At 47.8% G+C, this 27,840-nt stretch overlaps 7 protein-coding genes across 7 annotated transcripts; 3 read left to right on the top strand and 4 right to left on the bottom strand.

Annotated features, from left to right (window-relative positions):
* Positions 1–2,216: 2,216 nt before the first annotated feature.
* N7539_004062 (uncharacterized protein) lies at positions 2,217–4,067 on the top strand (the record flags this gene model as incomplete). The annotated part of the gene is made up of 3 exons (XM_056933664.1): positions 2,217–2,334; positions 2,388–2,671; positions 2,742–4,067. 3 exons carry the CDS (start codon positions 2,217–2,219, stop codon positions 4,065–4,067), a joined length of 1,728 nt encoding a protein of 575 aa, XP_056791205.1.
* Positions 4,068–6,517: 2,450 nt separating this feature from the next.
* On the top strand, positions 6,518–7,404 carry N7539_004061 (BTB/POZ domain-containing protein; the record flags this gene model as incomplete). Its single annotated transcript, XM_056933663.1, has 2 exons — positions 6,518–6,673; positions 6,727–7,404. 2 exons carry the CDS (start codon positions 6,518–6,520, stop codon positions 7,402–7,404), a joined length of 834 nt encoding a protein of 277 aa, XP_056791204.1.
* A 4,114-nt stretch (positions 7,405–11,518) lies between these two features.
* On the top strand, positions 11,519–13,780 carry N7539_004060 (uncharacterized protein; the record flags this gene model as incomplete). Its single annotated transcript, XM_056933662.1, has 1 exon — positions 11,519–13,780. The coding sequence occupies one exon, from the start codon at positions 11,519–11,521 to the stop codon at positions 13,778–13,780; it is 2,262 nt and encodes a 753-aa protein (XP_056791203.1).
* Positions 13,781–14,160: 380 nt separating this feature from the next.
* On the bottom strand, positions 14,161–16,852 carry N7539_004059 (ATP-binding protein; the record flags this gene model as incomplete). Its single annotated transcript, XM_056933661.1, has 8 exons — positions 14,161–14,310; positions 14,365–14,784; positions 14,832–14,904; positions 14,962–15,148; positions 15,199–16,036; positions 16,085–16,203; positions 16,256–16,359; positions 16,419–16,852. The coding sequence occupies 8 exons, from the start codon at positions 16,850–16,852 to the stop codon at positions 14,161–14,163; spliced, it is 2,325 nt and encodes a 774-aa protein (XP_056791202.1).
* A 1,479-nt stretch (positions 16,853–18,331) lies between these two features.
* On the bottom strand, positions 18,332–19,083 carry N7539_004058 (uncharacterized protein; the record flags this gene model as incomplete). Its single annotated transcript, XM_056933660.1, has 2 exons — positions 18,332–18,615; positions 18,666–19,083. The coding sequence occupies 2 exons, from the start codon at positions 19,081–19,083 to the stop codon at positions 18,332–18,334; spliced, it is 702 nt and encodes a 233-aa protein (XP_056791201.1).
* A 1,937-nt stretch (positions 19,084–21,020) lies between these two features.
* On the bottom strand, positions 21,021–21,899 carry N7539_004057 (aminoglycoside phosphotransferase family protein; the record flags this gene model as incomplete). Its single annotated transcript, XM_056933659.1, has 1 exon — positions 21,021–21,899. One exon carries the CDS (start codon positions 21,897–21,899, stop codon positions 21,021–21,023), a length of 879 nt encoding a protein of 292 aa, XP_056791200.1.
* Positions 21,900–23,814: 1,915 nt separating this feature from the next.
* N7539_004056 (uncharacterized protein) lies at positions 23,815–24,731 on the bottom strand (the record flags this gene model as incomplete). Its single annotated transcript, XM_056933658.1, has 3 exons — positions 23,815–24,104; positions 24,154–24,570; positions 24,695–24,731. The coding sequence occupies 3 exons, from the start codon at positions 24,729–24,731 to the stop codon at positions 23,815–23,817; spliced, it is 744 nt and encodes a 247-aa protein (XP_056791199.1).
* Positions 24,732–27,840: the final 3,109 nt, after the last annotated feature.

Raw genomic sequence — 27,840 nt, 5'->3', positions numbered from 1 at the left:
CTATTTAGCGCAGGCCAAACCCAAGCTTGCCGCAAGCCTGCCGTAATCTGTTGTTCAGATGCATGTATGGGAGCTATTTCGAAATGGAAATTTTCAAAGAGTACGATCACTGTTCATTGAATCATTCAGTTACTAACTGCCAAAGACTCATTCGATCTCCAGAATTTCACTTTCTCATTGGACATGATCGACGGAAGCTGACGATCCACGCCGGTCTTGTTCATAACTTATCGGCCCCGCTGGATGCTCTCATGAACAATGGTTGCATGAAAGAAGCAGTAACCCGAACTGCTACTATAGATGATGTGGAAGAGGAAACTTTTGTTGCATTTTGTGAGTTTGGTTACAAAGGAAATTATACTACGCCTTACCGCAAAGACAAAGACGACGATGGTCATTTTGATGCAGAGAGTAAGTACTAGTTACTAAAGTGCAGGAGGAGTAATTACTCATATATAATCTAGATCAATTGAAAGACAGCAATCCACAACGAGAGCAGGAGCCAGGGCCGGAGCCGGAGCCAGGGCCTCAAGACACAGGGCCAGAATCAGAGGCTTCATCTTATGTGTGGAGAACCCGAGCTTCCAAGAGAGCGCAAAAAAGAAAAAAGAGCTACTATTCCTCACCTCCGCCGGAGATTGAATACGCGAAATCAATCTATGTTGAAAGTCCCTATGAACGCCGGTGGAGTCAGTTTAGACACCTAAGATTTGTTGGAGATGAGGCCACAATTTCTTCCCACCCCGACCTTCTTGCTCATGCAAAGATATATGTGTTCGCGACGCGGTATCTTGTTGACCCATTAAGAGAACAGTGCTTGAAGTCACTTCATCGCGACCTTTGCAACTTTCCTCTTAACGGGCAAACTATGACACATATCCTTGATCTGCTAGAATATACCTACGAGCAGACAGGTAGACAAGAGCCAGGTGGATGTTATTCCCTTAGAATATTGGTTATTCTCTATATCTCATGTGAGGCGCGAACCCTGGTTGAGAATACTCGATTTCGGCATATTTTGGATGATCATGGGGAAATGGCCTCTGATCTTGTTGCAAAGCTTGTTGAATAAAAGGCCTGTGATATGCTATACTGTAGTATGAGGGGGAAAGTAGAAACGACAAACATTAGGTGATGGGAGACTAGCCCGCATCTCATAGCCTGAAACCAAGCCGGAAAACCAAGGTTCTGTGACAAGGCAATAAGACATTAACCAATATACAAAGACTGTCGGCCTTTGGTGTTTGGGAGGCTGCGGGGGGTGGGGCGAGTCCACAATGAGCAAAGGCTTAAGTGCCCTGAAACGAAGGAACCGAGTGAAAGGAGTTACAGTACAGTTCATGGGTCTGCACAAGGCTGACTAGAAGGCTTTGAAGGCTTTTGAAGGCTGAGTCGACGCTTCGAGAGTGGGAGGTCCTCGACTATTAGGAAATGCACGTGATGCAGATCAGCGTGACGAGGAAGTGGGGTTAGAACCTCCTCCAGAGGTGAGTCACCGTTTAAATACCAGTCCTCTGTCACTTTCATCCTCAAACGCTTTTCGCTTCTTCCTCGCTAAGCCACCTTCTTACGCATTCCAGGTGCAGAGCTGTTTAATCCATACTAACGAATGTGATTGCTTCAACAAGCCGATGGGTAGGTATTCATTTTCAGCTCGTCGTCTTACTGTATGCGCAGACTTGGGGTGATGTTTTCTTCTACCAGCCCTGTTCATCCCATTCCCTCTTAATTTTTTTTGGAGTGCCCCAGGCTTTCCAGTCCAGTTCAAGAACTGCTTGTCTTCCGAATTTTGCACCTATGGGTCCGGTAAATAGATGATTTCGTTACTCGGGGCACCAACCACGCCACAGCCAACCACATTCAACGTCAAGCCAACCTGGCCTGCAAGCCAACGTTCTTTTCAAATCGCCAACACAAGGCTGCGATGTTATATTGAAGCCGTGGACTGGACACAGCGTAGATGCGGCTTGGGGAGGTCGGTTTGAATTTTGAGACCACAAAATGACGTCAACTCACAATGTGGTCTCGATCTACGCCTAGGACTTCTAAATCTGGGATAAGGATACATGATTGGCTTATCACTATCAACAGCTCCACCCAGGTGGGCTTAGCTCGTCGATCAGTCTCGAAAGTTCCAGAGCAAAGGAGGAGGCTTGTATTTATTATGAAGGAGGTGGGCACGTCCTCGGTCGCACACGTCGCATTCTCCAAGTATTATGGACGAGACCGCCCGAGGCTTTCTAGCCCAGGCTATCCGGGACGTATTCACGTCTTCTGGCATCGATCATAACGAAGAGTATATTGACTGCTTGATTTCTAAAGTCGACAATGACGGTACGTTAGACACTCGACTTGCCTAATAGAATAAGTGTTGACCGTGATTCTAGTCCTCCAGGCTCATCTAGCGAGCCAGGACGGCAATACAGAAGAGTCCCCGTTACGAACCACCGGCTTAGCTTTACAAACGCCTCCGGCTTCCCCGCACAGAGAGCGTGGATCCTATCGGATTCTGAATGCACCAAAAAGGAACTATGGAAATCTTGCAGGCGCAGAACCGAGGAAGAAGAGAAAGCGGCCCATTTCGCAGCTTTCGGAAAAATGTGGTGATAAATCCCCCCACAGAATTGCTGATGAACCTGTCGAGGTGGGTTGTAAGCATATAAGTCAACAAGTATGCCACTTTTGCCATCGGACAAAATTGTTTCAGGTACTTGATCCGAGGCTAATGTCCTTTGATCTAGCCTGACTACGACAATGTGAAAGGTACCCACCATTTAGATATCCCCGTCGACATTTCTTCGTCCTATCAAGCAGACTCTGCGTATACATTGAAAGCAATGTCATCGATATTGTTCGAGTGCGTGAAGGTCAATTTCACTATTGGTCTCTACGGGCACCGAACGAGCCGTATCCCGACAACAACTAAGCCTGAGAACATCCGGAAATATGTTGATGAGATTTCAGAATTCGACTATGAAACGGCAGTTGACGTCATTCGCAGGGACAATGCTTTGGCCACGGGCAAGGGTCTGCAAAATCGATACAATGAAACCATTTTCTGGAAGATCATTCTCAAGGGTGCTGCGTTGATCGATCATTCAAAGCTGCCATCCGCGAAGGGACCCGCAGACGGATTCACCATGGCTGAAAAAGCTGCAACCAAGAAGTTCATGGAAGATGCTGGATACGGGCTTGGTGCGGAAAACCAACGGCAATGCCGTATTTTCTGGAAAAACCTCTTCCAAATGCGTGAAGCTGGTATTGACAAAGTTCTCTACTACCGCACCAAAGAATTCGACAGCTATTGCAAAGGATATCCGAAGACGTCAAAAATCTCCCTTGTGGATGCAGTAATGAAGTGGGAGACCCAACATAGACCTCACATCGAACAACTGGAAACACGGGCTCTCAGACTCGCGAAAGGTGACCTCATGCGCCTGTCTGATCTTGAGGACCCCCAAGTTGTAGAGAGGCTAAAAGTTCACGAGTCCACTTGGAATAATGCCAAAAACGAATGGGCCTTCACCAGTGAAGAAGAAAGCTTCAAGGAAAAGGGTTTACAGGCTTTCTCTCTCGAGGTCATATGCGCACCTTACGACAACCAATTAGCGTCCGAATGTGGGATTGATAAGTCCGCATTCACCTTCCTCCTGCCTAAAGATGGCAGCTCCTTATTCGTCTGTTCCATCGTCCCCGTGCGCGAGGGAGACTTTCTAGGCATATTTGCTGGTAAGATTCGCTTTTCGGAAAACCGGAAGACCACCCACGGTATCCGTGGTCCTATCGACAATCTGTGGTTAGACTACTCACAAGTCACTGGTACGTTGAACCAAATGCTGGTCTCAGAACCTGGTGGTCCCGCAAACGTCCGCCTCCAGTGGGAAGTAATCCAAGATGATATTGGGACCGATAGTTGCACCTCATGGAGAGTTTCCGTGAAAGCCACTAAGTCAATAATGCCGTTTGACCCTCTCGTTCGCGTGGCTGCTCAGCAAGAGCAGTACGTCCTGCATTCATCCTCTGAGAACGCAAGGAGGGGGTTTCTCGAACTTTGTGAAGCTGACTAACAATACATTGGACCATCCCTATTGCTATATTGATCGAACACTGGTTGTTCTAAGGGAATCCGTGACGTTTGAACAGCAAGCAAAGAACATTAGTCAGCTATAATGTGTATACGTAGTTTTGTTCGCACTCGGGTGAGCCCATATGTTTACATCATCTTTGATAACTGAATATAAATTACTCCCTTCACGGAAAAGCAATTTTCTATGAAAGATTGTTTCTTAAAAAACCAAATTTAGTCGGGCGAATCGCTCAGCTCGTCACTTCAAAGCTCTCGCCATGGTATATCATACCAAAATAGTATCGACTTCGCAGAGCAGATGCGACCGAGTACAAGGGGCCCTTATTCGCCAACCATTTGCCGCCAACTTATATGTAGCATTACGAATCTGATGCGTTTGTGCTATAGGCTGTTTCAAGATTGCCAACCACATAAGAAAGTCTTTCTAGTTGGAAGATTTTTTTCGTATTTCTAGCCATTTTGAACCCTCCGCTACTCTTGGCGCCCGCAATGAACCTATTGGGAAACTGTGCCTAATCACTTGTGGAGGAAGACGGTCCATAGCGAGCATGCGGTGATAGCGTGGGAGAATCTTCCCGGTGCAAGAGCGCCCATGTATTGGCGCCACCGCCTTGAAATGTTTGAGCCGTCGGTCCTAAGCGCCAATGTAAATATAATCACAACATTGAGACTTTTATCTCGCGAAGGTTATTTTTAGTATAGTGCTTTGTATATAAGCACCGCTCCGCCCGCATTTCTCCAACTAAACAATCAAAGACCAAGATTACTCTCAACATCGAGGCATAATGAGCCTTGAATCCACAAATGAATCCACAAACGGAACTGACGAATTGACCCTAACGCTCGGTGAGTTGGTCCAACTGAATTTAATTGTTTAGTTCTGACGAGAGTCCCTGTGAGATAGACTCTGTCAAGGAAACAGAATACAATCCTTTCCTTGCGCCAGAATCCAATGCGAGATCATCGAATATTAAAAGCCTGTGCGAAAAGGCAGTCAAAAATGGTTATGAATCATGCATATGGATATGTTTCAGCCGAGGATCCCGCTTCCTTGCTAAGGATATACCTATCAAAGAAGACGAAGATGGAATCGAAATCCATAGACTGAGAAATTGTCGCGGATGGTGGAAGCGTATCTCTCTGCGCTCCGCCGTCAAAATCCAGGAGGTCAAGGTTAGTCAACTTTTCTGAATAGTCAATGTTAAGAATCTGACAAAAATCGTAGATTCATGCTATACGAACACAAAGCAACAAAGAATTCGAAGTTGTGGTGCTTCCAATCAATTATTCCTTAGAGATGGCAGATATACAGAGAGAGATAGAAGAGCTCTCTCCTGACACAACGAACTGTGACGCTGGATTCAATGAAAATGGTACGTTTCAGCATTGTTCGAACGGGGGCCTCTGTCCAAATACCATGATGGATGAAAACGAAGGGGAGCCGGTATTCTACTGTGCTTTAGAGCGGCGTCAACAACTCCGAAAATATTTCAGGAACCTCCAATATAGGCAGCCCATGCTCGACTTCTATTGGAATTCCAAAGGGAAAAGCGACTGCCAACAATTTCTGAAAGAGTCCGGCTTAGTAACACAGTATACGTTAGTATTGATTGCTAGTTTCCGTGATGTATTGGAAGGCTGACAACCTGTTAGATACTTGAGAACGTGCCATTACCTTGACGCTGCCGTTTGTTATGGGGACACTTTTCCCGGAGAAAGTATTCCTGCTTTATTGTTGGTTGACGGATGGGACATTTCTCGTCTACTCACTATTATTGGATTTGCTATAGTAATTTCCATAGTCGTCACAGCAATTGGGACTGCAGCTGGACAAAGTATCAGTACTGGGCTAACGGCAGGCAGTTATGCATTTGGGGCGGTGTCCGTTTTAATCGCCACCCTTACTCTCTTTAGCGCTGTAGTCTGAATCCATTATCAATACCGGAAACTCGTTTAACCAAATCATATTCCTTTGGTTATGCCTCCGGTTTATTTACATGCGCGGGTGTGGCTGCTAAGAATGCCTTTTATGACTAGCTTATCTGGATCCTGGGCCCACAATAGAGTCCCAAGAACGGGCGTGCTTACGGCAGGTATGTTTGGTAAGACTATACTGTGGAGTCACTTCTCTCCTGTGTGTTAAACCACAGGTTGAGAAGCGCTGTTTCACAATTACAGCAGTTGAGAATCAATGTATAGCGTGCTGTAACATCAAATACTGGATCTCAGTATTTCGATCCCCGTATCTTCATCACTCGACAGTCTACGCGTCATTGCCACACTGAACTAGCTCTGCTTTGTCTTGATTAGTATATATTATTTGTCCACGTAATACTTGTGTTGGGACTCAGCTTCAATCATTATGTCCAGGTTTCTATCTTAAATCTTTTCCTTGTGCGAGATCAAATGCCAATGGACGCGACATCAACCATGTCTGAACTCAAGGACGTGATGCGAGACTTACTTCTACGAGGCCGATTCTCTGACATGGAGATTCTTTGCCAAGGAATTACTTTCAAGGTTCACCAAGCTATTGTGTGTACTCAGTCAAGCTATTTCTATAGCGCGATGTGTGATGGCTTCAAGGTATATTTTGACAGGAAACGGCAGATGTTTTCGGTCGCTTACTTACTTTTTAGGAATCCATTGAGAAAGCTATCAATATCGAAGACGACACCCCAGAGACCATGGAGCGTGTTCTATCTTTTCTCTATCTCAGGGAGTATAGTGAGGACGGGCGCATAATTCAATATCAACAACCCATATCGGCGCTTCCCATTTGTGACCATGAGTCTGGTTCATCTCTTTCGGAAAACAAGCCAGAAATCTCAGAGCCAGCCAACCAAGCTGCTTTCAACAACATTGAAGTATTTATCGCTGCTGATAAGTACGCAATCCTTCCATTGAAAACTCTGGCTACCCTGAAGTTTTCACGATGGGCGAACACAAATTGCAGCTCTCCAATGTTTCACGAAGTCGTGCAAAAGGTCATGACGTCAGTACCACCACATGAATCAACTCTTCGGGAAGTGATTGCCGACATCATATCGAGGCATGTCTTCGACCTTATCAAAGACCCGGAGATAGTTCACAACTTAGATTCTTTTGGATGTCTTGGGTCCCTCGTTATTGCGAGATTAGTCAGCAACGAGATGGTGAAACGGCCTAACGAATATGACGTTCTGCGAGCGTTGGTTCAGAAGATCAACTCTTCTCGGCGCTGTCGGCATTGTGCGAAAGATTTTAACGTAAGATTAATAAGTGGAGAGTATCTAGATGAGAATTTCCGCTGCGCTTCTTGCAATACACGAAATTGAAGCGTCCTATTTTATTTTCTGGTTTCGTCACAATGGTTCTGGTCCCTACCACACTACTCCAAAGTGGAGAAAGGAGTAACAGAGAACCAATCATATGTTGCATTTCAATAGCTCCTAAGCCGTATTCGATATCCATAGTAACACGCAGACGACTTCTTTGAGGATCTAATCGGTCAACCTCGTCACTGCATTCGCTTTTTCAGCTCTAGACGCATTGATCGTCGTTTCGGAATATTGGCCCGTAAATCGTTCCGCATTTTGCGCTTGGCTGGGATGTTTGTATGCAAGGTTTTTATGCTGGCCTTTATGGTCGATTTGTTTGTATCGGCAGATGGACTCGATGAAAGACGGCCAGCTTGGACATGCTTCGCACATAATGCATCTGAACTCAAGTTCAAATCTGGACTTTCTGCAAACTTGTAAATAACATTGTGTTGGTAAGAATTCCTCTCAGTTATGACCAAGAAGTTATTCACGTACCCTTCCTGGAATCTCCCACTTTGTTTGGCTCTCCTCTCGCTGCAGGAGGATGAGTTTGAGTAATTTGAGTATGTTCACATTGGTGGCAGTTACGGTACTTGAAAAATGTCGAAGCCGGAGTAGATTCCGTAAGGAGCAAATTCTGTGATTTGATGCGACAATTTTCGCTAGCCCATCTTTCGTAATCTGGAGTACTCATGCGAACTGTATCGGCGTCCGAGTTATCTTTCTCTGGCTTTTTCTCGTCATCCTCGTCGACAACACTGGAATTGGCTCTAGCTAATCCAGTTGAGCCAGTCAGAACCACATCGGACATGTACCGAAGCAGAAAATGGCCGTTGCATAACTTAAACTCAATCTCCTTACCTCAAATATTGCAAAAGATTTAAGATTCCAGGTAAAAAGCTGCTGTTCTGCTAGATTGGCTGATCAGCTACGGGGTAAAGGTGAACGTGAAGGTCATATATGGGCGTGACCTCTTTATAACCTCTCAGAATCGCGGGTTAGCTTCCTAGGAATACTAAAGTCTGTCTCCATGAACACCTGTACTTATGGTTACACGCTGCATAGCTGCTAAAATAGGGCGGCTGGGACAGTCTATGAATAAATCAATCAATCTTCAAATCCCTTCCTGGGAGTAACTGTGCCTGTTTTCAGGGATATACATGAATCATACACGGTAAGCGGAGGAGGTGGTCCCACATGGGGCATCTGGGTTTCCCTGAACGCGAGAAAGCCACCTCGCTTTTGCTTCCTCGCGCTTTTCCTAATATTGCTTAATCAACTACGCCTGCGATGGGATCATAATTTCTGTATGGGAGACTATTCGCATGAGATTAGGATGACTAGCGGCTGCTCTAGGAACTTTACCTAGAGATTCAGAATCAATATAGCTCCCAGGAGGGGTTTTCATGTCCCTAGAAGGGGTTTGAAGCTCTCAGGATTGCGGGTTAGGTTACCTAGGAGTGCAAAATTTGTCTCTGGGAGCTTCAACATCCATCCTGGGAGCTATATTGATCCTGAAACACTAGCTAAAATTTCCAGGAACACGCCTGTCGATCCTGGGAACATCATTCCTTCAAAGTGTGGATGAAGAAAATTTGGGCTGCTTCATGTACGGATACACTTCTTTCTTTCACAGCCACATCGAGTTCAGAAACGTGTTGGGTAGTCCCGGTAACTATGCTGCTCCTGGACTACGAAGCCGTTCTTGAAGGTAAAAGCGGGGCTTTGGGCCCTCAAGTGCCTCTGGGATTGCCTGGAGCGTACGTGGGAGTGATGTGATGGATATTCGGAGTACATGAGCATACACAACGCTCTCTCTACAAGCTCCAAAGACGTATAAGTCGACTCTAGGAGCCTTTTTGCTCCTGGAACCTCGAGTACAGTTCCCAGGCACGGCAAAATACCCTCCGGGGAGCGAGTAGAGTGTCTCTGACATTGGTGTTAGTTGATGGAGGCATCCAATAAACATCCGCAGGTTCATGGTTTCCATGTCTCCTTTTCCTGCGGACTCCTGAACCACATTTTGACACCAAAAACTGCTACGTGGCACAGACAGTTAGGATGAGCTGTCTATTCAGAGCGATGCTAATTTGAGCTTCACTTTCCTACCCAGCCCATCTCTAAAGCACGTTAGAATATCAACGTTCGGGAAAGAGCCAGAGCAGTGACGTCACTCAGCCTTATTGGAGGTGATTAGTGAGGCGCAGTGGAGATTCGGGACTGCTAAACTAAAATGGAGTAATGTATCCTCAAGAATGAACTTAATATTGAACAACGCTACTGTGAGGTCTACTTTGTCAGCCCGTCGTATAGAGGCTGCTCTGGTGGAGAGCACATCGCTGCTAGCACAAACCCACTCGAACACTACTAGTTCGGCATACAACTGGTTCGGCGAAGCTGAGCGTTGAAGTCGGAAGATGAGGCACAGGATCCGTTATGGCTAAGATACTGGCCTGTGGCTTAATTAAGTATTAGTGAACGATAACCAACGGTGGAACGAGATAGTGAATTCATTGGGGAAATTTCCAGGCCTAGTTAACTCAAAATTTTTCTTGAGGTCGAGGGATCGCCGGAAAGATGAGGAGAGGAGTTGATCTATCAGATGAAATATACCTCTGTTCAGAAAACTATGTACCTGTACTGAAATTTCTACGATGCCAAAAAGTGCGTTCTAAATATTGAGTAAGCATGAAGTAATTCGTATACATTTAGTTGGTGTTTTAGTTGATGCTGAATAAAGGATCGTTTCGTGAGGATCGCTTGATGAAGAATATGGGCAAAAATATTAAAAATATGAGACATGCAAAGCAGTGGGCATAATCCATGAGACACCTAACACCAGATTTAATTGAGGATAAGGAATGTTATTTTAGGTGCGGGTGATTGTCTACTTGGCCTCGATTTTTTTCGGCGGGGATACTCCATTCTACAGTACCCGTCCAATTTTCCATTAACCTGTTCAAACTGAGGATGCAGTCAACGACTACCATGTGGTTCGCATCTATAAATACTATCTCAAAGATCTACTCCAACCCCTCTGGCCATAGGTTCCGTCAGCGATAGCACTTCAGTTTGCCTCTTGCACAGATCCTATTCCTTAAAATGGGGCCTAACTACCCAGATCGGTCAGGTATGTCATTTTAATTTTCCACGACGTCCCTTGGAATGATTGCATGATGTTAACTGCAAAGACTAGAGCACGCCGAAGCGTGTGGCGCTAGGCGGACAGCGATAGAGGTAAGCGTATTCTCTCTATTTCAAAAGAACTTCGCTGACTATTGGCTTAATTGTTGTACCCTCCTCACAGCGAAATGACACAACCTAATTATCCTTCGAAGTAAAAGGCTGCTATAGGAGGACGGAATCCGGGCGTCGCGCATGATGCGCTATGGTGACTGGACTTGCCAAGGATTCTGAAGATGGACCGAACTTATCTATGTACTAACGAGGCACATTAGGTACCATCGATTCGGCGTATGCTTTGGAAACGTGACTAAAATCAAACGTGGCCAAAGGCTGCCTATGCCAGAGGCAACAATCCACTCTGGAGTCAAGGAGTAAATCCCCTCGCGACAGCCCATTCCCCTCGCTAGCTAGCGGGGCTCCCTACTATGTTGCTTTCAACTTGCGTCATTCGTCTATCTACTGAATACTAACTTTCGACAAGGGATGGAGCAAACAATAACTGAGTTACGATGTCAGCTTTGAAGAACAACGAAGGCTTCAAGAAGCGGCAGAGCGCCGCCATAGAGAGGCCAAATAGCGATCCCAGCCCCACACTCTGTTTGCCCTTTCGATCGCTGCCACATCTCCGTCTCAAGCGATCCGAGGCGAGACAGATGCGACCCTCACGACTAAGCGCGAGGCGACCGACCTAGTGAACTGACTTTGCCTCCTCAGTAGTCCCTTTGAAGCCAGAGAAAATCCAATTTTGGTGAGCGCTATGGCTTCTTTTGTTGACGACGGGGATATTGCCATACCTTCGAGATGCTAAAATTAGCCAGCGGAAACCATGTCATTTCTCGGGGAAATACTTCCACCGGAAACCGTGATCAGCTGACATCCGCCCCCCAATCAAGCCCCCAACCAAGACTGGTCGCGATTGTCTCAAAGCACCCTGGACACATCGATGGCCGACAACAACGCGCCAGATTACAAGACTCTTTTTCTGCAGGCGGAAAAGAGACGCGAAGAGGCTGAAGAGCGACAGAAGCAGGAAGAAGAGCGGAGGAAGCAGGCTGAAGAGCGACAGAAGCAGGAAGAAGAGCGGAGGAAGCAGGCTGAAGAGCGACAGAAGCAGGCTGAAGAGCGACAGGAGCAACTTCAAGAGCTCAGCCAACCAACCACTTTCGTGGAATTCTTACGCCATTCCCATGACCTGCTCTCCCGACCGCTGAGAGTCGAGACACCATCTCGCTCGACTACCGGGAAAATCCCCCTTCCCACGGGGAAATATTGCCCAACACGATTAGAATACTGGACCGGCTGCACAGCGCAACAGTTTGAGCTTTACAGGTCCGTCCACAACTACCTCCAGTCAACACCGGGAGGGGCGCCGCGTTTGTTTTCATCTTTGCATGAGCTAGAAGGGTTAGGCCGACGACTTGGACGTAAGCCCATGAGCAGTGAGCAAGACCTTGAGGCTTATGAGCGGTTCGCTGTGGAAGAACACGTCAACGATATAATAACGGAGTTGTGCAAGATACCCGCTGCTCGTGAAGAGTTCGGCCTCGGTGATGGCGTCCAGTTTAGCAACCATACGAATTCCTTGAACGATAATGATGCCATTGAAGCAGATACAAGTCAACCGTCAAGCGTGCACCACCCAAGACCTGACCAATTCTGCATCCATCGAGTTGACGACCGCAGCACCACTCTCCTCACGACCGTCGAGTATAAGCCACATCATAAGCTTCCCGTCGCAACCCTTCGGATGGGGCTTCGACCAATGAACTTGTGGAAGGAGATTGTCAAGTCGAATAAAATACCCACGGACAAGGACGCGAAGATGCGGTACAATGCAGAGCGACTTGTCTGCTCCGCTCTTGTCCAGGAGTATCATGTCATGATCCAGGAAGGGCTCGAGTACTCCTACGTGACCAACGGGATCGCTCGGGTCCTCCTCCGTGTTCCACATGATGACCCTGGCACGCTTTACTACTTTCTATGTGATCCAAATAGTGAAGTGGACATGGAAATGGAAGCTACCCTTGCAAATACTTCTGTCGCAAGAACACTGTGTTTGTGTTTGATGGCATTCCACTCGCCTGTGCGAGGTCAGGAATGGAGGAATTCCGTACGACCAGACATTCCTATATGGAAGACCAGTTTCGATCACACTCGCTCTCACATTCCCAAAGACGAATTCCGGCAACTTCCTCTCAATTCCGACAGTACCGCGCCCGAATTTCCAAGCCCAGTTTCTGGTTCGACCTATGAACCATCGTCATCACCGCCAGACCCCGCAGAATCAACAGCTCGTCAAGTGTCTACTAGATCTCGAGTTAGCTGTGCCCCATCCGATGTGAGGCATCGCTCACAGTCACAATCACCCGACCCCGATTCAAACCCCGCAACACGCCGCAAACGAACTTTCAGTAATGTTCCGTCTTCTCCATCTGCCCAACGCGTGGCTCGAAAGAGAGACATAAATGATGATAAAGGCCCAGATAGCCAGTCCCGCCACCGCGATGCACAATTTTGCACCCAGCGATGTTTACTCGGGTTGCAATCTGGTGGTCTTCTAGACGACTGTTGTCCAAATGTGATGCTCCATCGCCGAAGCAAAGATGACCTGCAGCATCCGATTACCTCCGAAACTTTGATGCGTTTGCTAAAAGCACAATTGGATGAAAACATTGACCGATGCACACCCCTTGGAGGTTGCGGGGCGTACGGTGCGCCTTTCAAACTTTCTTGTGTCGTATACGGCTACACTGTCATCGGAAAGGGAACCACTTCGGGCCTGTGGAAAGAAGTCTCCCGTGAAGCGGAGGTATACAGAATTCTGCGAAAGGCGCAAGGGCTTGCCGTGCCTGTTTTCCTAGGTACGATCGACTTGGCAAAAATTTATTTTCTTCATGGGGCTGGCGAGATTCGCCATATGCTCGTGATGGGCTGGGGAGGCGAAAGTATAGCGTCGTTGGAGCTCACGCCTGGGCTCCTCCAGGAGATTCACAAGTCGAACAAGGAAATCAGAGCTTTGGGAATCATCCATGAAGACCTTCGGCGTGACAATGTCCTGTGGAATGAAGAGCTTGGGCGGGCGATGATCATCGACTTTCACCGCTCCACATTGAAATGTCGACCGACTTTGCAGCGGCCGCGAGCCTCAAAACGACGACTACAGCAACCAGAGAAAGTTGAATCAAAACGTCTTCGTGTGACGTGAAGACGGGTGCTCATTTATTGGATTAGCAATTCAATTATGCATGATAATGAAGCATGAAGCATTTCCGGCCCACGTCTTCATGAATTAGTCAGGATTTCTATCCATTGTCATTCTTGATGCCCGCTTCTCCACTGCATCTACTGGCTTCGGGTGATATACGATGCTATATGTGTTGACAATGACGAATTGATCATCCAATTCTGGCGCTCTGACTTGACTTATGTGATGCTGTGAATGATATGAAACATTGATTCAACTATGAAGCTTTAGGACCGATATTATGGGCTGTCGTGTACTAACCGAAAATATTGCGATAAGCGCCTAACTACTCGACAACCGAGAGGAACGAGAATATCCACATCACTTTTCCAGGTATGCAATTAGACATACATTCCATCAGTAGGCCTCTCCCTGCCAAACTCCTTCGAAAATTTCTTATTTGACTCAGCGGCTAACTCCAAGTATTTGTAGTTTACCTGGTCCACATCAGCCTCAGCGAGAGCGTGTGCAATTGCTGCGATGTTTTTGATCTGGTTCATGATTGTCAGCAAGTGGGAAGTATATAGCAGCGCTCTGGAACCCACCTCTCGTCCATTCAGGGCCAATGACTCCAATCGTCGGAGGTCATGCTCCTCAACAAGGGCAGGTCCTTGCATTGTACGTGCCCTGGCCAGAAAAGTTGACCAGAGACCTCTGCGAAACTCCTTGCTCAGGTCTTCATACTCGACGATCAAATGGATCCGGCTCAGGATTGCATCATCAAATTGAATACCCCGATTCGAAGTCAAGAAGAGAACTCCTTGATAATATTCCAGCTTTCGCAGGAATATAGTTACCAGTCGATTGTGGTTGTCATGGAGCGCTGTGCGGCTTGCCATGAACGCGTCCGCTTCATCTAAGAGCAGTATAGCATTGAAGTGCTTCGCGATCTTGAAGATGACTTCAAGCTGTGCTTCAAGCGCATGAGAATCTCCGTGGTCAACAACAAGTTCGCCTGCAGATATCTGGCAAAGTTAGCACGGCCACAATCAATGCGACGAATTGTTCCTACCGAATACAGAGGGAGCTTGAAATATTCCGAGGTTGCCTCAACCGTGAATGTCTTTCCGACGCCCGGTGGGCCACTAGCATGGGTTAGGGCGGAAGACTTGACAGGTTACATAAACACTTTGCCGACGTACTTTAGAAGGATGTTGAGCCCTTGACCTTTCCCATCAATTACGTCGTCGAACGGTACCGTCGGAATCAGACCCAGGCGGGTTTTCGTCAATGATAGGAGCATTGTCTTGGTCTCTGAAGGGATCTGCAGGCAGTCGAACGATTCGGGTGACCAATTCACGCCCTTCAGAGCACTGACTGCGCACTCCACTGGAATCAAATTAGTCAGACTCCGAGCAATTGTCAGTCGTCTCACATACTGAACATTTTCTCCTTGAAACTAAAACAGCATACTGTTGGGCAGGCGACCAAGAAATCGGTCTCGCTAAGTTCTTGTGCATCCACACCGTCACCTTGCATTTTCTCCTTCTCTCGCTCGCGGTTATCCATGAGCATCGCACTCGTGTCAAAAAATGTAATTCCACCTTTGTCATTGATCCCTCGGTCACGGAGTGACGGTCGGGAGTAGTTTGGCTGCATTTCATAGAAAAATGCAGAGTCCACTCCCACTTGACTGTTGATGTTGAGTTTGACAGCTTTCCCCTTGTTCATAAAAAATGCGCTGCCTTTACAGTGCTGAATGTGTGAGCCAGCCAAATCCCGGAACCTTTGACCTCTCTCAACTAGGTCTTTTCGGACCTGCTCGTGACTCGGATGGTGGCAGAGAGGGTAAGCTTCAAGAGTCTCGATCGGCTTTGACCCCCGGAACTTTGGCACACGCAGAAAAGTACCGGCCTCGCCGAACTTGACTCCGTCATAATCAAGGAATCGGCATTCGAGGTTAAACCACGTCTCGTCGTTTTGGGATATTTCTTCTCCCGCATCGAATTTGACACATCGCGGCTCTTTTGTGCCAATGCATGTGGTATAAACATGGCAACCAGGCTTGAAAAGCGCCCAAAGAAGGTCATATGTAATATGACCGTGCTGCAACATTGATTTGAGACGCTGCGAGATAGAAGCATATGCCTGCTTGAGGTGGTCGATGAGCAGGCGAAGCTGCTCCGTATGTGCCGAGTCATGGTCCGAACTGTTGTCCGTGTTCCCCACACATCTGTCGAGCTCCGGGAGGAAATGGAAAAGGACGTTTTGCTCGATCTAAATCCACGTCAGCTTTCTCTTCGAGATTTGACTCAACTCAATTACCGATGGCTTGTCCTCCATCAAGCTAATAGCTTTGATGTCGTGCAGCACCGCCCGCAGGATGTCACGTAGGCCTTCCGATTTGATATCTATGTAGGGCGTCACCTCCTCAGAATTCCGTTCTAATCATGCAATTAGTATTGGTTAGGTCCCCTGCGCAAAGACATTACGTACCAACTCGTTCGCGGACAACAAATGCATATTCAGCATAATCATCAAGACTATTGCTGGTCTCCACCGGGTCGCCGATCTTGTATTTACACGCTTCTTTGTCCCAGCTATATCGGAGTCAACTAGTTGCCAGAAAGTGATGAGAAGGGGAGTTGGTTGCTCATACGTTTCCACAACCGTCTTGAATCGGGATCCCGATGCCCATTTCTCAAACGATTTGAAATCATCCGAAGTAGTACAGATGGGACGATTGAGATCAACTTCATCTGCCACCTGAACAACCTCTTCCTGTTCATTGTTGGCAAGGCCAGACTGAGCAGGATTATTTGTCACGAAGGGTCCAACTGAAGCACATTCATTGCTGGTGAGTTTCACCAGCAACTGCTTCAGTTGAACCATGTCAGGGCCTCCTGGGGACTGGTCCTGGGTGACAGGAGTGTTTGGAGGTTCTTGGTTGGCAAGGTCGAGCATCTTTTCAAGAAACACACCAAAGAGATTCTTCAGATCCTTCACGGTAGCCAGAGACGCGGCAGTCCCCTTCCTTGGGCTATCTGGGGGCGTCAACCCTTGGTGGCAGGGAGAGGAAGTCTTCAATGCCATTGTGCAATTTGAACAACCAAGAAATATCGGTGCAGTATGGGAAGCTGGTATGAGATGTCCAAGAGATTGGAATGCTAATGATGAACAGAAAGGTCGATGAGAGCCCGAGGAATTGCTTCTTATACGTTCGTAACCTGTCGTCCACGCCGATGGCGTGGAGCGGTATGACATTATGCCGCGAGATGCACGGTGGACGCCTCGAACATGTTTGATTGTTTAGATACCTTCCAACCTAGGTATCAATAGCTTGACAGGCGTGCATGATTTGTTGTACCGTCATTCCGTACGCAGCTAATGACACTCTTTCTATGCCTGGTTATAACTTATGGGTATTGGCTCGTGCATTCGCTTATTCAGTCGTGCTTGCTCTTATTCACTCGTATCTGCTTTTGTTAACTTGTGTCTGCCCCACACTGGTCCGTGCAACGTGTGGCTAGTGTTTAGTCTTTCCTTTCTATGCCACAAGTATTCATCCTTGTAAAATCTATACTCAATTTGAGAATACGCTTGCTTGGCCGCGTATGTTCTGATTTATTCTTAGTTCGTTGGATAATTCTTGAACAGATTCCCAATTTGTTGAGCATGCGCGGCTGAGTTCAGTGATTCGGTTCGTCACGTGATGAGCCTTTAAACGTGTCCCTGGCTCGAAGGTCCTCTCTGTGTATATAGAACACAATCCTCTGAACAGAAACACACTCTCACACAAATATCTGACACAATACAACGCCATATAGTGGAAGCCCTCTCTTGGTTTGATACGTAATGCTGCCCGAATTGCTCCCTTCCGATCGGGCTGCTCTGGCTTTGTCAGGTCGCAACAACCGAGCCCCGCCGATACCCCGCCAAAAAAACTCACCACTTTACAATCATACCCTTCCAACCCCGGACGTATACAGTCTGTGTTGCTGTTCAGGTTCTTGACCGAAGCCCGTCATACTTCACCCATCTGCTTCCTGAATACTAATCTGGCCCTGCTTCCACAGTTAAAGTGAAATCCTACTCGCGAAACCAATCTCCAACTAGCCACAAAAATATAGCAGCGCAGCTAGGTGGTGGCTCCTGAAAGATTATTCTGAACAAACTCTCTATTTCGAATATCTTCTACCGGAAGACTTCCCAAGTCATGGCTGAGAAAAGTGAAGTGATAACACTGGATGCCGCTCCTCAAGACGATGAGCGTCTTAGGAAGATGGTTCAAGAGAAGGTGGGAAATGCCCTGCATCTTTTAATCCTCTTACTAAAGTAATAAAACAGGTGAAAAGAAATGTTACCCTCGACAGAGATTGGACAGTCGGCGGCAACCTCGAAAGCATAGACCCTTCAATACCTGCGCTGCTTTTAAAGAAAGATGGTGCATGGGGCGCCGTTAGGGTCGACACTAGCCCTGTGTTGAATGAGGTTTCAGGGCCAGGGATGGACCCTGGAATTGCCTTGGTTATTGTCAAACCTGGCGAAACCTGCAGGTTTTATCAAAGTCCTTCAGTTCGATACTTCCGTTACGCCAGTTAGATCCCGCGCGACTCGAATATATTTGACCAACGCCTCACTTGCTCTAAGAGAAAGTTCAATGCGTGCGGTCCGTTCTGAGGAGGAGTCTAGGTTTATATCGATCCATGGCAATGGCGATCCAAATAAGGGACACATCAGTTTCAACCTTGGCGAACCAAGTTCATACTTTTGGAAAAAGTTCAAAAGCTCCGCGAACTCGATATCGACAACCGTGGGAGGAGGCTGATTCGTGGAAGAGTAATCCTTCGGCATATCTGCTACTTGTATTAGTGATATTTTCATTGAGGAGTGATGTGAGCCTTACCTGCTGTATATTTTTGTTTGAATTCATCATTGCAGATTTCCTTAGCCTTGATGGTAAGGCCATTCGGGCACTTGCGGATGGTTTTCCACCATTGACGCACTTCTAGCACAGTTTCCTCCGAGATTCTTGACAACCTCGTGATACTTATCGCTGTAGCAAAGAGGAAGAAAACCTCTTCTCCCAAGCGTCGGAGAATGTCAAATAAAAGCTTTCGCGCCCGTAATCTTCCGAAGCGTTGTGCTTCGGACAACCCAGTCAACACAGGACTTTCAAGCAAAACCAAGCATAACTGTAGTCGCTCATCTTGATCATGGAGTAAAGGACGGTTCTCTTCATCGAAAGTCTTCAGTTCCTTTTGGAGAAGCTGCAGTATTCCAGTCTTCGGCCGAGGCGTCTTCCGTCGTCCCGATGACGTCATTATAACTGTTAGGAAATATGAGGCGTGTTGAGTAAGAAGTTGCACGAGGCAATCAGAGAGGATAAGACAAATGAGGGGGAAAAATTAAGAAATAAAGTAGGACACGACAGGATGGCGAGGGGAACGCAAGGGTGAGGACGAGCCTGTAAGAGTGAGGACAAATATGTAAGAGTGAGAACGAGAACGTAGGAATGAATAAGAGTGAATAAGAGAGGGGTTGCACAGTGACGCATCTTAAATAGAATTCCGTGCCTAGCTGCTCCTCCGGAACGTTTTCTTATTGGTCTGCCCTCCTAGCCCAGCCCCATCCCAGTTTGCTGCGGTTCATGAAAACAGTCTGGCCAACAGGCTGACACACGTTATGAAACTCTCTATTGAAAACAATCTCATCCCACGTATTACCGGATCCACTACATCTTGGCGGGGCTCATTTGGCCGGTTGATCTTGCGGAATAGGCGTATCGCCCTGGTATGCGATACTACCCAATCACCTTCAGCTTGTTGGTTTAGCTGCTGAACTAGCTGTAGACCTTCTTCAACCGATAGGCCCCCTTCATGTGGTATTTGCCGATTCGATCGTGTACATTTGCCACGCGTAGATTGCGTTTGTGTACCCCACCCGGTCACTGTCTAGTACCTCAGTGGTATATATAAGTATTTATAATACGATAAGATGTGATTAGATACTTATATGTACTTTTGAGTTACTGGAACAACACATGGTGGGGAATGCAAACTGCTTGTCAGGCAGGGTAATTTGTCACATTGAGGCACAAAATGCCTTTCATATCACAGGATCACGCTATGCATTGACGGTCACCTCCATGCTCTTGAGCCTCTTTTACTTCTACCGCAGATTTGTCTACTTCGCCCAATGATAAGCGGCTTGCTCTTGATATGTGCTTCAGAGGTCGGTCCTGAATTATTAGGAATCACTAAGTCTGGTCGTGCTCCGCCCCTTCGGATGAGATATTTATATCGTGTTGACAGGGTTCCCCGCTCGGTTCACACACCGTCGTCGATGTAGACATGACTTTCGAGCAAGATGACATTTTACTTATTTCATTTCCCTTCATGTACCTTCATCTCCGCTAGAACTCTCAGAGCAGTAGCTCGCTCAGTGCTTACGAGGTCTCAAGCCAGCTGTGCACATTCGGGTCAATAGCAAGCAATTGTCCTTAGAGACAGGTATTCGAGGAGGTGTTTGTCTCTGTTTACCTTTACGGTTAAGTTCTCCATAGCGCATATGGTGAGGCTCAGCGGGGTAGTTACGTGTCAAAGCGCATTTCCAATCGTACTCATCGGATAAAATCCACAATGAGAGCTGTCAGAAACCTTCGAGGGGTACCCGCATGCTATGTGCTTTTCATTTGCTTGGGCGTATCGCCCTGACACAGCTGACACATGCCTTGCATTTTGAGATTTTTGAGTTGATCCTTTACCCCGCTCCACACGAGCTGGACATAGATTATAGTGATGAGAAAAAAAGGGAAGCGAAGAGTGTGCTTAAAACTATATAAGGATACAATAGTCGGTCGGATGTTCCTGAACCTGTATTATCTCTAACTTCTATTATTCTTTAAAATCTTGACTCTATCATTGTGATCGATAAAGATCAAAACTTATTGAAGATGAAGTGTCCCAAGTGCGATAAAAACAATATCACTGGGAGAACCCATTGCGAATTCTGTGGTGCTGAGCTCCCCGGATCCATGTCCCGACCTGTCATGCTCAATATGGTACGTGTCGATTAGACTCGATGTTTGATTTTAACGTCACTGACGGCTGGAAGGACAAGACTATTTACCAGCAAAGCGGCACGATCATACTAGGAGAAGAACAAGCTGGGAGGTCCTAAATGTCAAACTTGGACGGAAACAGTGTCACTCTTTGCTTTTACTGCAGAAGACTAGCAGAATGGTAGCTCACTCCTGTCCTTATGCCTCATTTGGCAAGCTCAATCCACAACTGCTTAAGAAACGTAAACCCCTGTCGTCCAAGTTCGGATATTTGCACAATGAGTAGAAATCCAGCCAAAAATTGCGGGCCTCAGTATGATCTGGCAGATGCTTGCGTAACAGCTCTTTCCATTCCTTGTCTTCTTGCCCTAGACCAATTCCCGCGCAAGTAAACTCCCACCAAACAGGGAAGTAGCCCGAAGCTTCCCAGTCCAGAATACCTGCCAAATTACCATTGTCCACGATAATATTGACATTGGTAAGGTCACCGTGAGTGAAGGTATAAGGAGTAGCAGTTGGCATACGTTGACGCAAATTCAAGCGAATTTCCTCTGGCACTTTGGACAATGCTAACGACATCTCAGTCCACAGCTCATCGTCAGATGAAATCGGCCCGTGCCCAATGCCGTACCCATTCGGAAATAGAAAAGCCGAGTATAGCGGTCGCCCGCCTAAGCTTTCCATTCGGTTCGAGTGAAGCTCGCGAAGCTGCATCGCATACTCAGCGGTCTGTTTTGCGACGCGTTCTTTGTCCGCTCCGGACATGGTAGGCCAAATTTCACTCAAGGGGTGGCCTTGAATCCGTTTAGTAAGCAGAAAATATGCCCCGTTATCTTCCTGCCACTCTTCAACGATTTTTGGTATAGGTATTGATGTTCTTTCGGTCAAAAATCGGATGTTGGGAGATTCGAAGTTGGGTGGCTCAGAGGACCGTTCTTTCAGAATCAGGTTGGAACCCAAAGACCATGCTCCTCGATTGCTGACGCCGTAGAAGATTTTCACATGACTGTTGTAGCGACACCCCTCTTGGCGTGTTGGTGACCAGCTACATGCTGAGCAGATATTTTCGGTATCCATCTAGGGAAGGAAGGCCAGAAATGGTCTTGTGATAAGTAATCAGAAGGAAATAGCCTTAACGTTGGGAGGAATCTGGGGTTCTTATGTAGTAGCACAAAGGCTGAACCAACAAACAGACCGCCATTTCCCCCCTCGCCTACACCGCCTAATTCCAAAACGCCACTTATAAGGTTTTCGTGGCGAGCAGGCCTCGGCCTTCGCATTTGAATAAATGATCCACTTTCATGCCTCGATCTTAAGAGAATAGGCTTGGTCATGTCACATAGTTTTGATTGGTAAATTCGAGAATACAGGCCAAAATGTTAAAATATGAGGCATGCAAAGCAGTGGTATAATCCATGGGACATCTAACACCAGCTTTAATTGAGGGTAAGGAATGTTGTCTTAGGTGCGAGCGATTATCTCCTCGAGCTTCACTTTCCTACCCAATCCATCTCTCAAGCATTATCAACGTACGTCGGGGAAAGAGCCAGAGCAATGACGTCTCAGCATTATTGGCGGTGATCAGTGGGGCTCGGTGGAAATTCAGGCCATATGCCCTCAAGAATGCGAGGGCTTAATATAACAACGCAACCACGCGGTCTACCATGTCAGCCAGTCCTATAGGGACTGCTCTGGTAGAGACCATATCACCGCTAACGCAGGAAAACTCGAAAACTACTAATTCGGAACAGAACCGGTTCGACGAAGCTGTGTTGAAGTCGGCATGTCAAAAGATGAGGCATACAATCCGTTGTAGCTAAGATACTTGCCTAGGCTTTTATTAAGTATTATTGAGTGGCAGTCAACGGCAAAACGATATAGTCAATGGATTGGGGAAATTTTTGAGGCATATGATGAGAAGCTAGTTAGTTCCAACTTTTTGAGGTTGATGGATCTTGACGAGGAAGCAGTCGCTTTCCAATCGAGTTGGCCTCATGAGCCACCATTCGCACACTTTGGAAGATAATGATATGCAAATAATGAATACACGAAAGAAACCATCGCCGTCAAGTTCTAGCTCTTTTGGCCAATCGCCCCGATCGTCTGAGCTCAGAACGCATACCATCAGGTGATAATTTGCGTTTCACTGGTCCCGCATCATGAGAGCGGTGCGGTAAGCTCTTCCCAACGGAAGTATCAATTGCGTCTATTTCCAGAGTAATAGCGCCGCTAGTCATCGAAGGTTCAGGTACGCTGTTCAACTCCCTGGGACCTTCAGCTTGAGAAACATTGCCTCTATGCCTTCGTCTTCTGGGAGTAGGTCGATGCGTGCTTCTAGGCTTTGTAACTTTTGCAGGATTCTCTTGATAACCAGACGCAGGCGAATGAAGCGTGCGATCGGCAGAAGACTGCTCAGAAGAGAAGGCGAGGAAGCATTTTGGGTCTGCCCCATCCGAGTGTGTGCTCACAACAACTCTTCCAAAGAAGTCTTGTCGGCCTTCATACTCTGAGTTTGAAGGGGGCCATGTTTTATAAAGTTCGATAGAAACTCGTCCGATAAATTCGTGTCGCCGACTGGCTCCCTTTTGCCACTCTGGAACAGCCGATTCAATGATCGCAACGCCGTGCGGCCCCTTTCCACATCTAGGCGCATTAGTACTGTGATAGACCGAATTCTTCTCAGGAGAAAAGGTGAGGAAGCATTTTGGGTTTGCCCCTTTCAAGGAGACCAACACAACGCCTCGTCCGAAGAGGATATCGTCTTGCTTGCAATCCACTACGCTGGAAGCTGAACGTGGCATAAACAAGGCTCGTCGGATAGCCACTTGGTTGACTATAAATCGCTCTGGCCACGTAGCCCCCTTTTGGAAATCTGGAACATACAATCGCACAGTCACACGGCCTTCTGTGCTTGGTTCTTGTTGCTGTTTGGTCCAGTTTGAGTTACTTGGCATCGTGACTTCTGAAAAAAATATCAGCGACCAGATTGAACCTATAGTAGGGTATCTGACTCACGAGGGGTCTGCATCTCATCATAGAAAGATTTAGCGTGTAGACAATCGGCGTTCCGACAGTGGTCCACATGATCGTAGATCGCGGCTAGTTCATCGCCGATGGTAGTAGATATGGCAGGATGGCCTCTCTCAAGGGAAATATCGGTTTGGACTGTTGTTTCTTGTGGAACAGCTTCGCGGGTCATCGAAGCAGTCTCTGGCACACTGCCAGCCTCCCTGGGTTCCTCGGCCTCAAAAAGCTTGCCTTTCTCCATGCTTTGCTCGCCATCTTAAAACCCTTAGTATGACAGCCACAAATATTCGTCGGCCAAGCGTACCTGCGTGGCCAATTGCAACATTCTCACTCCTCGCAGCCCCAGGACCAGAACAAACCTGGGACGCGTCAAACGAAATCTCGGCCACTTTCAGAGCTTTGTCATCGAAGTGAAAACAGTTCGGGGTTGATTGCTCGAATGATCGAAGGTCTTCTGGATCCTCACAGACTAGCGATCTGGTTGGCGCACGGACGGAGGAGGAATCAACAGCTTCGCCTTCGTCTACAGGGGCGGCGAGGTTTCTACCGATCAACGTCTCCCAGAATTCCGGCGTAGCTATGATCTCAGTGTCGGCATCGGAACCAAGCCGGTCTGGCTCATCACCGTACCAACCCTCGTTAACATGGATCACGATGGGATTGGATGCCGAGCCCAACGGAGCAAGATCATCGCCGATCAGTATGGGATTGGCCTGCGTGCCTAACTCGGGGGAAACGTTGGAGTTGCGTACGACCACTTCAGGCCATTCACGCGGCTCAGTGAGGATTGAAGCTTCGCATTGTCAAGTTAGTGAAATCAATCATGCTTGTAGAAGATCCCTTACCGAAGGTTTCGTGTGCTTTTTCTGTAAAGGAGGTCATATTGACTTGAATCAGTAGAAGAGATGGAAACAAATACGTAGTGGATAATGCGGGAAAACCCGAGAACTTGGATGCAATAAGAAGACCAAATTGGATTCTTGTCTACTTTCTCTCCAAGACGGCGTGCGAGATACATGGCTTTATACCTCTCGTCAGACCGATCACGCCTTGCTCAGCCTGCACACTGAGGCGGACGACTCGCTCGGAGAAGGTTCAAGCTTAGAGGGCGAAAGCTCCAGCAGGATGGCATCCAGACTCGACCTGCCTGCCAATCGATTCAGTAACTGATGCGCCGTGCAGGGTACTTGCGCACGAATGATTCGCCCGCCTATCCGCTTGATCCAATAGCCATATTGCAAAGCGCTGTTGCTATTTCGGGGGAACCGCATGCCTGCGCGTCGTCTGCATCCGGTGATCACCACCAGGTCGACAGAGCTCCGCTTGCCAGTCGTTCCGTGGCCCAGGACCGAAGTCAAAACGCGTAGGACGCGCCGACATGGAGATAATAGCTCCCTCGTCGTTTCCAGTTCGCATCCCGTTCGTGCTGCACGAGTAAAACCCTGTTTTTAAACCCGTCCATCTCATCTTCTCCGCCAATCGCTCATGAAGTCAACGGGGGCTTCGGCGACAAGGCGCACTCGGTGACTGAGGGCTCTGAATGTGAACGACGGCACGAAAAACAGTGCAGGTCGACGGGAATGGACATTGGCACGCGGTCTGACGGGATCGCCTGGCGGCTTCTTCAGGTTCGACATGGCTGGCGTGAAGCCTTGGGATCATCGTGATAGGGCGGGGCGTTACTGTGTTCGTCACGTCAACCACTAGCTGACGCGAATTGAGGCCGAGAAAGTCTCGTCGTTCCTTGGATCCGAAACGATACGGGCGTGATCAGCCAAAGGTTGCCAATGCTCTCGCCCTCGCTCTGCCCCCCACCCAAGGGAGATTTGAACCGCTACACACGCGCGAAAGTCCAGAAAGGGTGTAGGGCGAATGCTCCTGGATGCGCGCAAGTTCGCATAAACGTGAGAGGCGGCGGACCTGTAGGTCGGCGTAACGGACCAAGGACAAAAACAGCATGTCGACCGTAATAGCGAGAGCTGAGCGTGTGCGGTATTTTCGCTATTGGCCGGTATCACCGGGTTGTGTTTCGAATATTCATGGACTGGGTACAGAGGAACTGGGGAGACCGACGGTGACGCCCGGGGCTGTGCAATGTAACCTCAGATGCTTCAGACGGAGTGGGGCAAGCGGCGTCAAGGATACGCCGACACTTTGTAGGATGTGGATGTGGATGTGGGATATGGAGGCCGGTAAAATCAGGGACGAGAAAAGTGCACTGGCAGAAAGGCACAGATAGCTTCGCGGTATGATGCAAAATCACTCGCTTGGGGGAGGAGTAAGAGTATTGACACGAAATCACACGGTGCGGCTGCGGGCTGGATCATCCCAGCGGTTCTGTTCCTATGCGACTGCCATTCCAGCCGCAGGGGCGAGAGCGAAATGGCGTCGGATCGAGCGGCATCTCCGGTAGAATGAAAGGGGCAGTGTGTGGGGCTGAAAGTCAAGGCGTAGTGGTCGGTGGGGCCAGAGTGAAAGAAAGGGGGCGGCGATGAGTGCAAGATAGAGGAGTTGAAGGAAAGGAAAAGAAGGAGAGAAGAGGACGAGAGGGCAAGTCGGGTCTTTTATGTCGGGGCGACATGAGGGGGAGGTTACAAGACGGTGTATTGGGGCGCTAGGCCGGGAACGGCAAAACTAACCGCATCTAGTAATTCACAGGTCCCTATATTACATACGAGATAACAGAAAGACAACGCAGCTAGATTAAGACTCAGTATATCTGTGGGTATGACGGACTCACGGAGTAGTGCCCTTGCATCTACACCATTCAATCAGGAACCAGCCATTTCCACCTTCCATCACTTCCAGCTGTACGGAGTCGCTGACCTTCAAAAGCGCCAGCCATTCACCACTTGAATGAAACTATTCGGGCCTCGTCGACTTCCAATTCATTCCTGCCTCCCTAACCTTGAACTGACTACCATGAAGGAGCTGATACCTCGGGGTTGAACCACAGTTTCCACCTTGACCTAGTTTCGTAGCGTCACACGCACTGCATACCTGGAAGATTCTGCTGAGGGGCGGGGCAATTCGGACGAGGGCTTGACTGGTAAGAGGTATTTCTTGAATTATTCCATATACGGTACATAGGTAGGTAGGTAGCCAGGCGGATAAATCCAACTTCATGAACCGGTGGACCGATGATCAATAAACACCCGACGAGAAATCTGACATTTGGCCCATCAACACTTAACACACCTGTCTCTGTATGTTCTGGGTCCACTTGCTCTTCCTCCCCGCTTGACACCGTCTTACACTTTCATCTTCTGGTTCCTCTTGTGCGGTGTGCACACTGCGCGGTGAAGTATGCACAAGCTGATGCTCTCGGTGATGAATGAGTTCTTGAGACTAGAGTAGGTATGGGAATGGTCCATTCTTGGTAGGTCAACGGTCCGTCAGCAATCAACGGTCAACGCTCGATGAGGCGGTGGTGAGGGAATAGCTGTATAAGGGGTTGGTCATTGTCCATCGACTCGAAATGAAACGAGCCGCACAGGAGGAACACAGTGTCCGCGCGACAACTCCGGCCTTGATATCCACATTTATAGAGCCTCGACCATTCTATAAGATAGAAGGAAGGTTTCTCGGGAGTAGAGTCTACCTGCCTGGCTGATGTAGCCTACCTAGATGTTCTGTGGGCGTCACAAGGAGACTGAACACCGGAAGCCAAAGGTCCATCATACACGATCAACATAGTTCGCATGTGTTGGTAAAGTTGAGAGTCCCATGTAGCAATGATGAATGAATGATCAACTAGACTGCGTCGAATACGTGGGTATCGGTCCTGAGGTTCACCAAAAGGCTTGACGCTGCGGATGCAAGAACAGCCTGCTATCCGGAAGTAACAGAGGAAAAGCATTCCCATGTTGTACGTCCTACTATGCCACTTGCTTCGGCAGATGAGGTTTCTACAAGTCTCTCCGACGCAAAGCTATGTTGGATCAAACAAAGGAAATTGACTTGAACACCAAGGAAAATATTTAGGGCAGGT

This window comes from Penicillium diatomitis, assembly GCF_028827545.1.
Source record: "Penicillium diatomitis strain IBT 30728 chromosome Unknown utg000004l_segment0_segment0, whole genome shotgun sequence".
NCBI classification, from domain to species: Eukaryota; Fungi; Ascomycota; class Eurotiomycetes; order Eurotiales; family Aspergillaceae; genus Penicillium; species Penicillium diatomitis.
The sequence above is the reverse complement of the archived record's forward strand: the minus strand, read 5'-3'. Positions and strand labels throughout refer to the sequence as shown.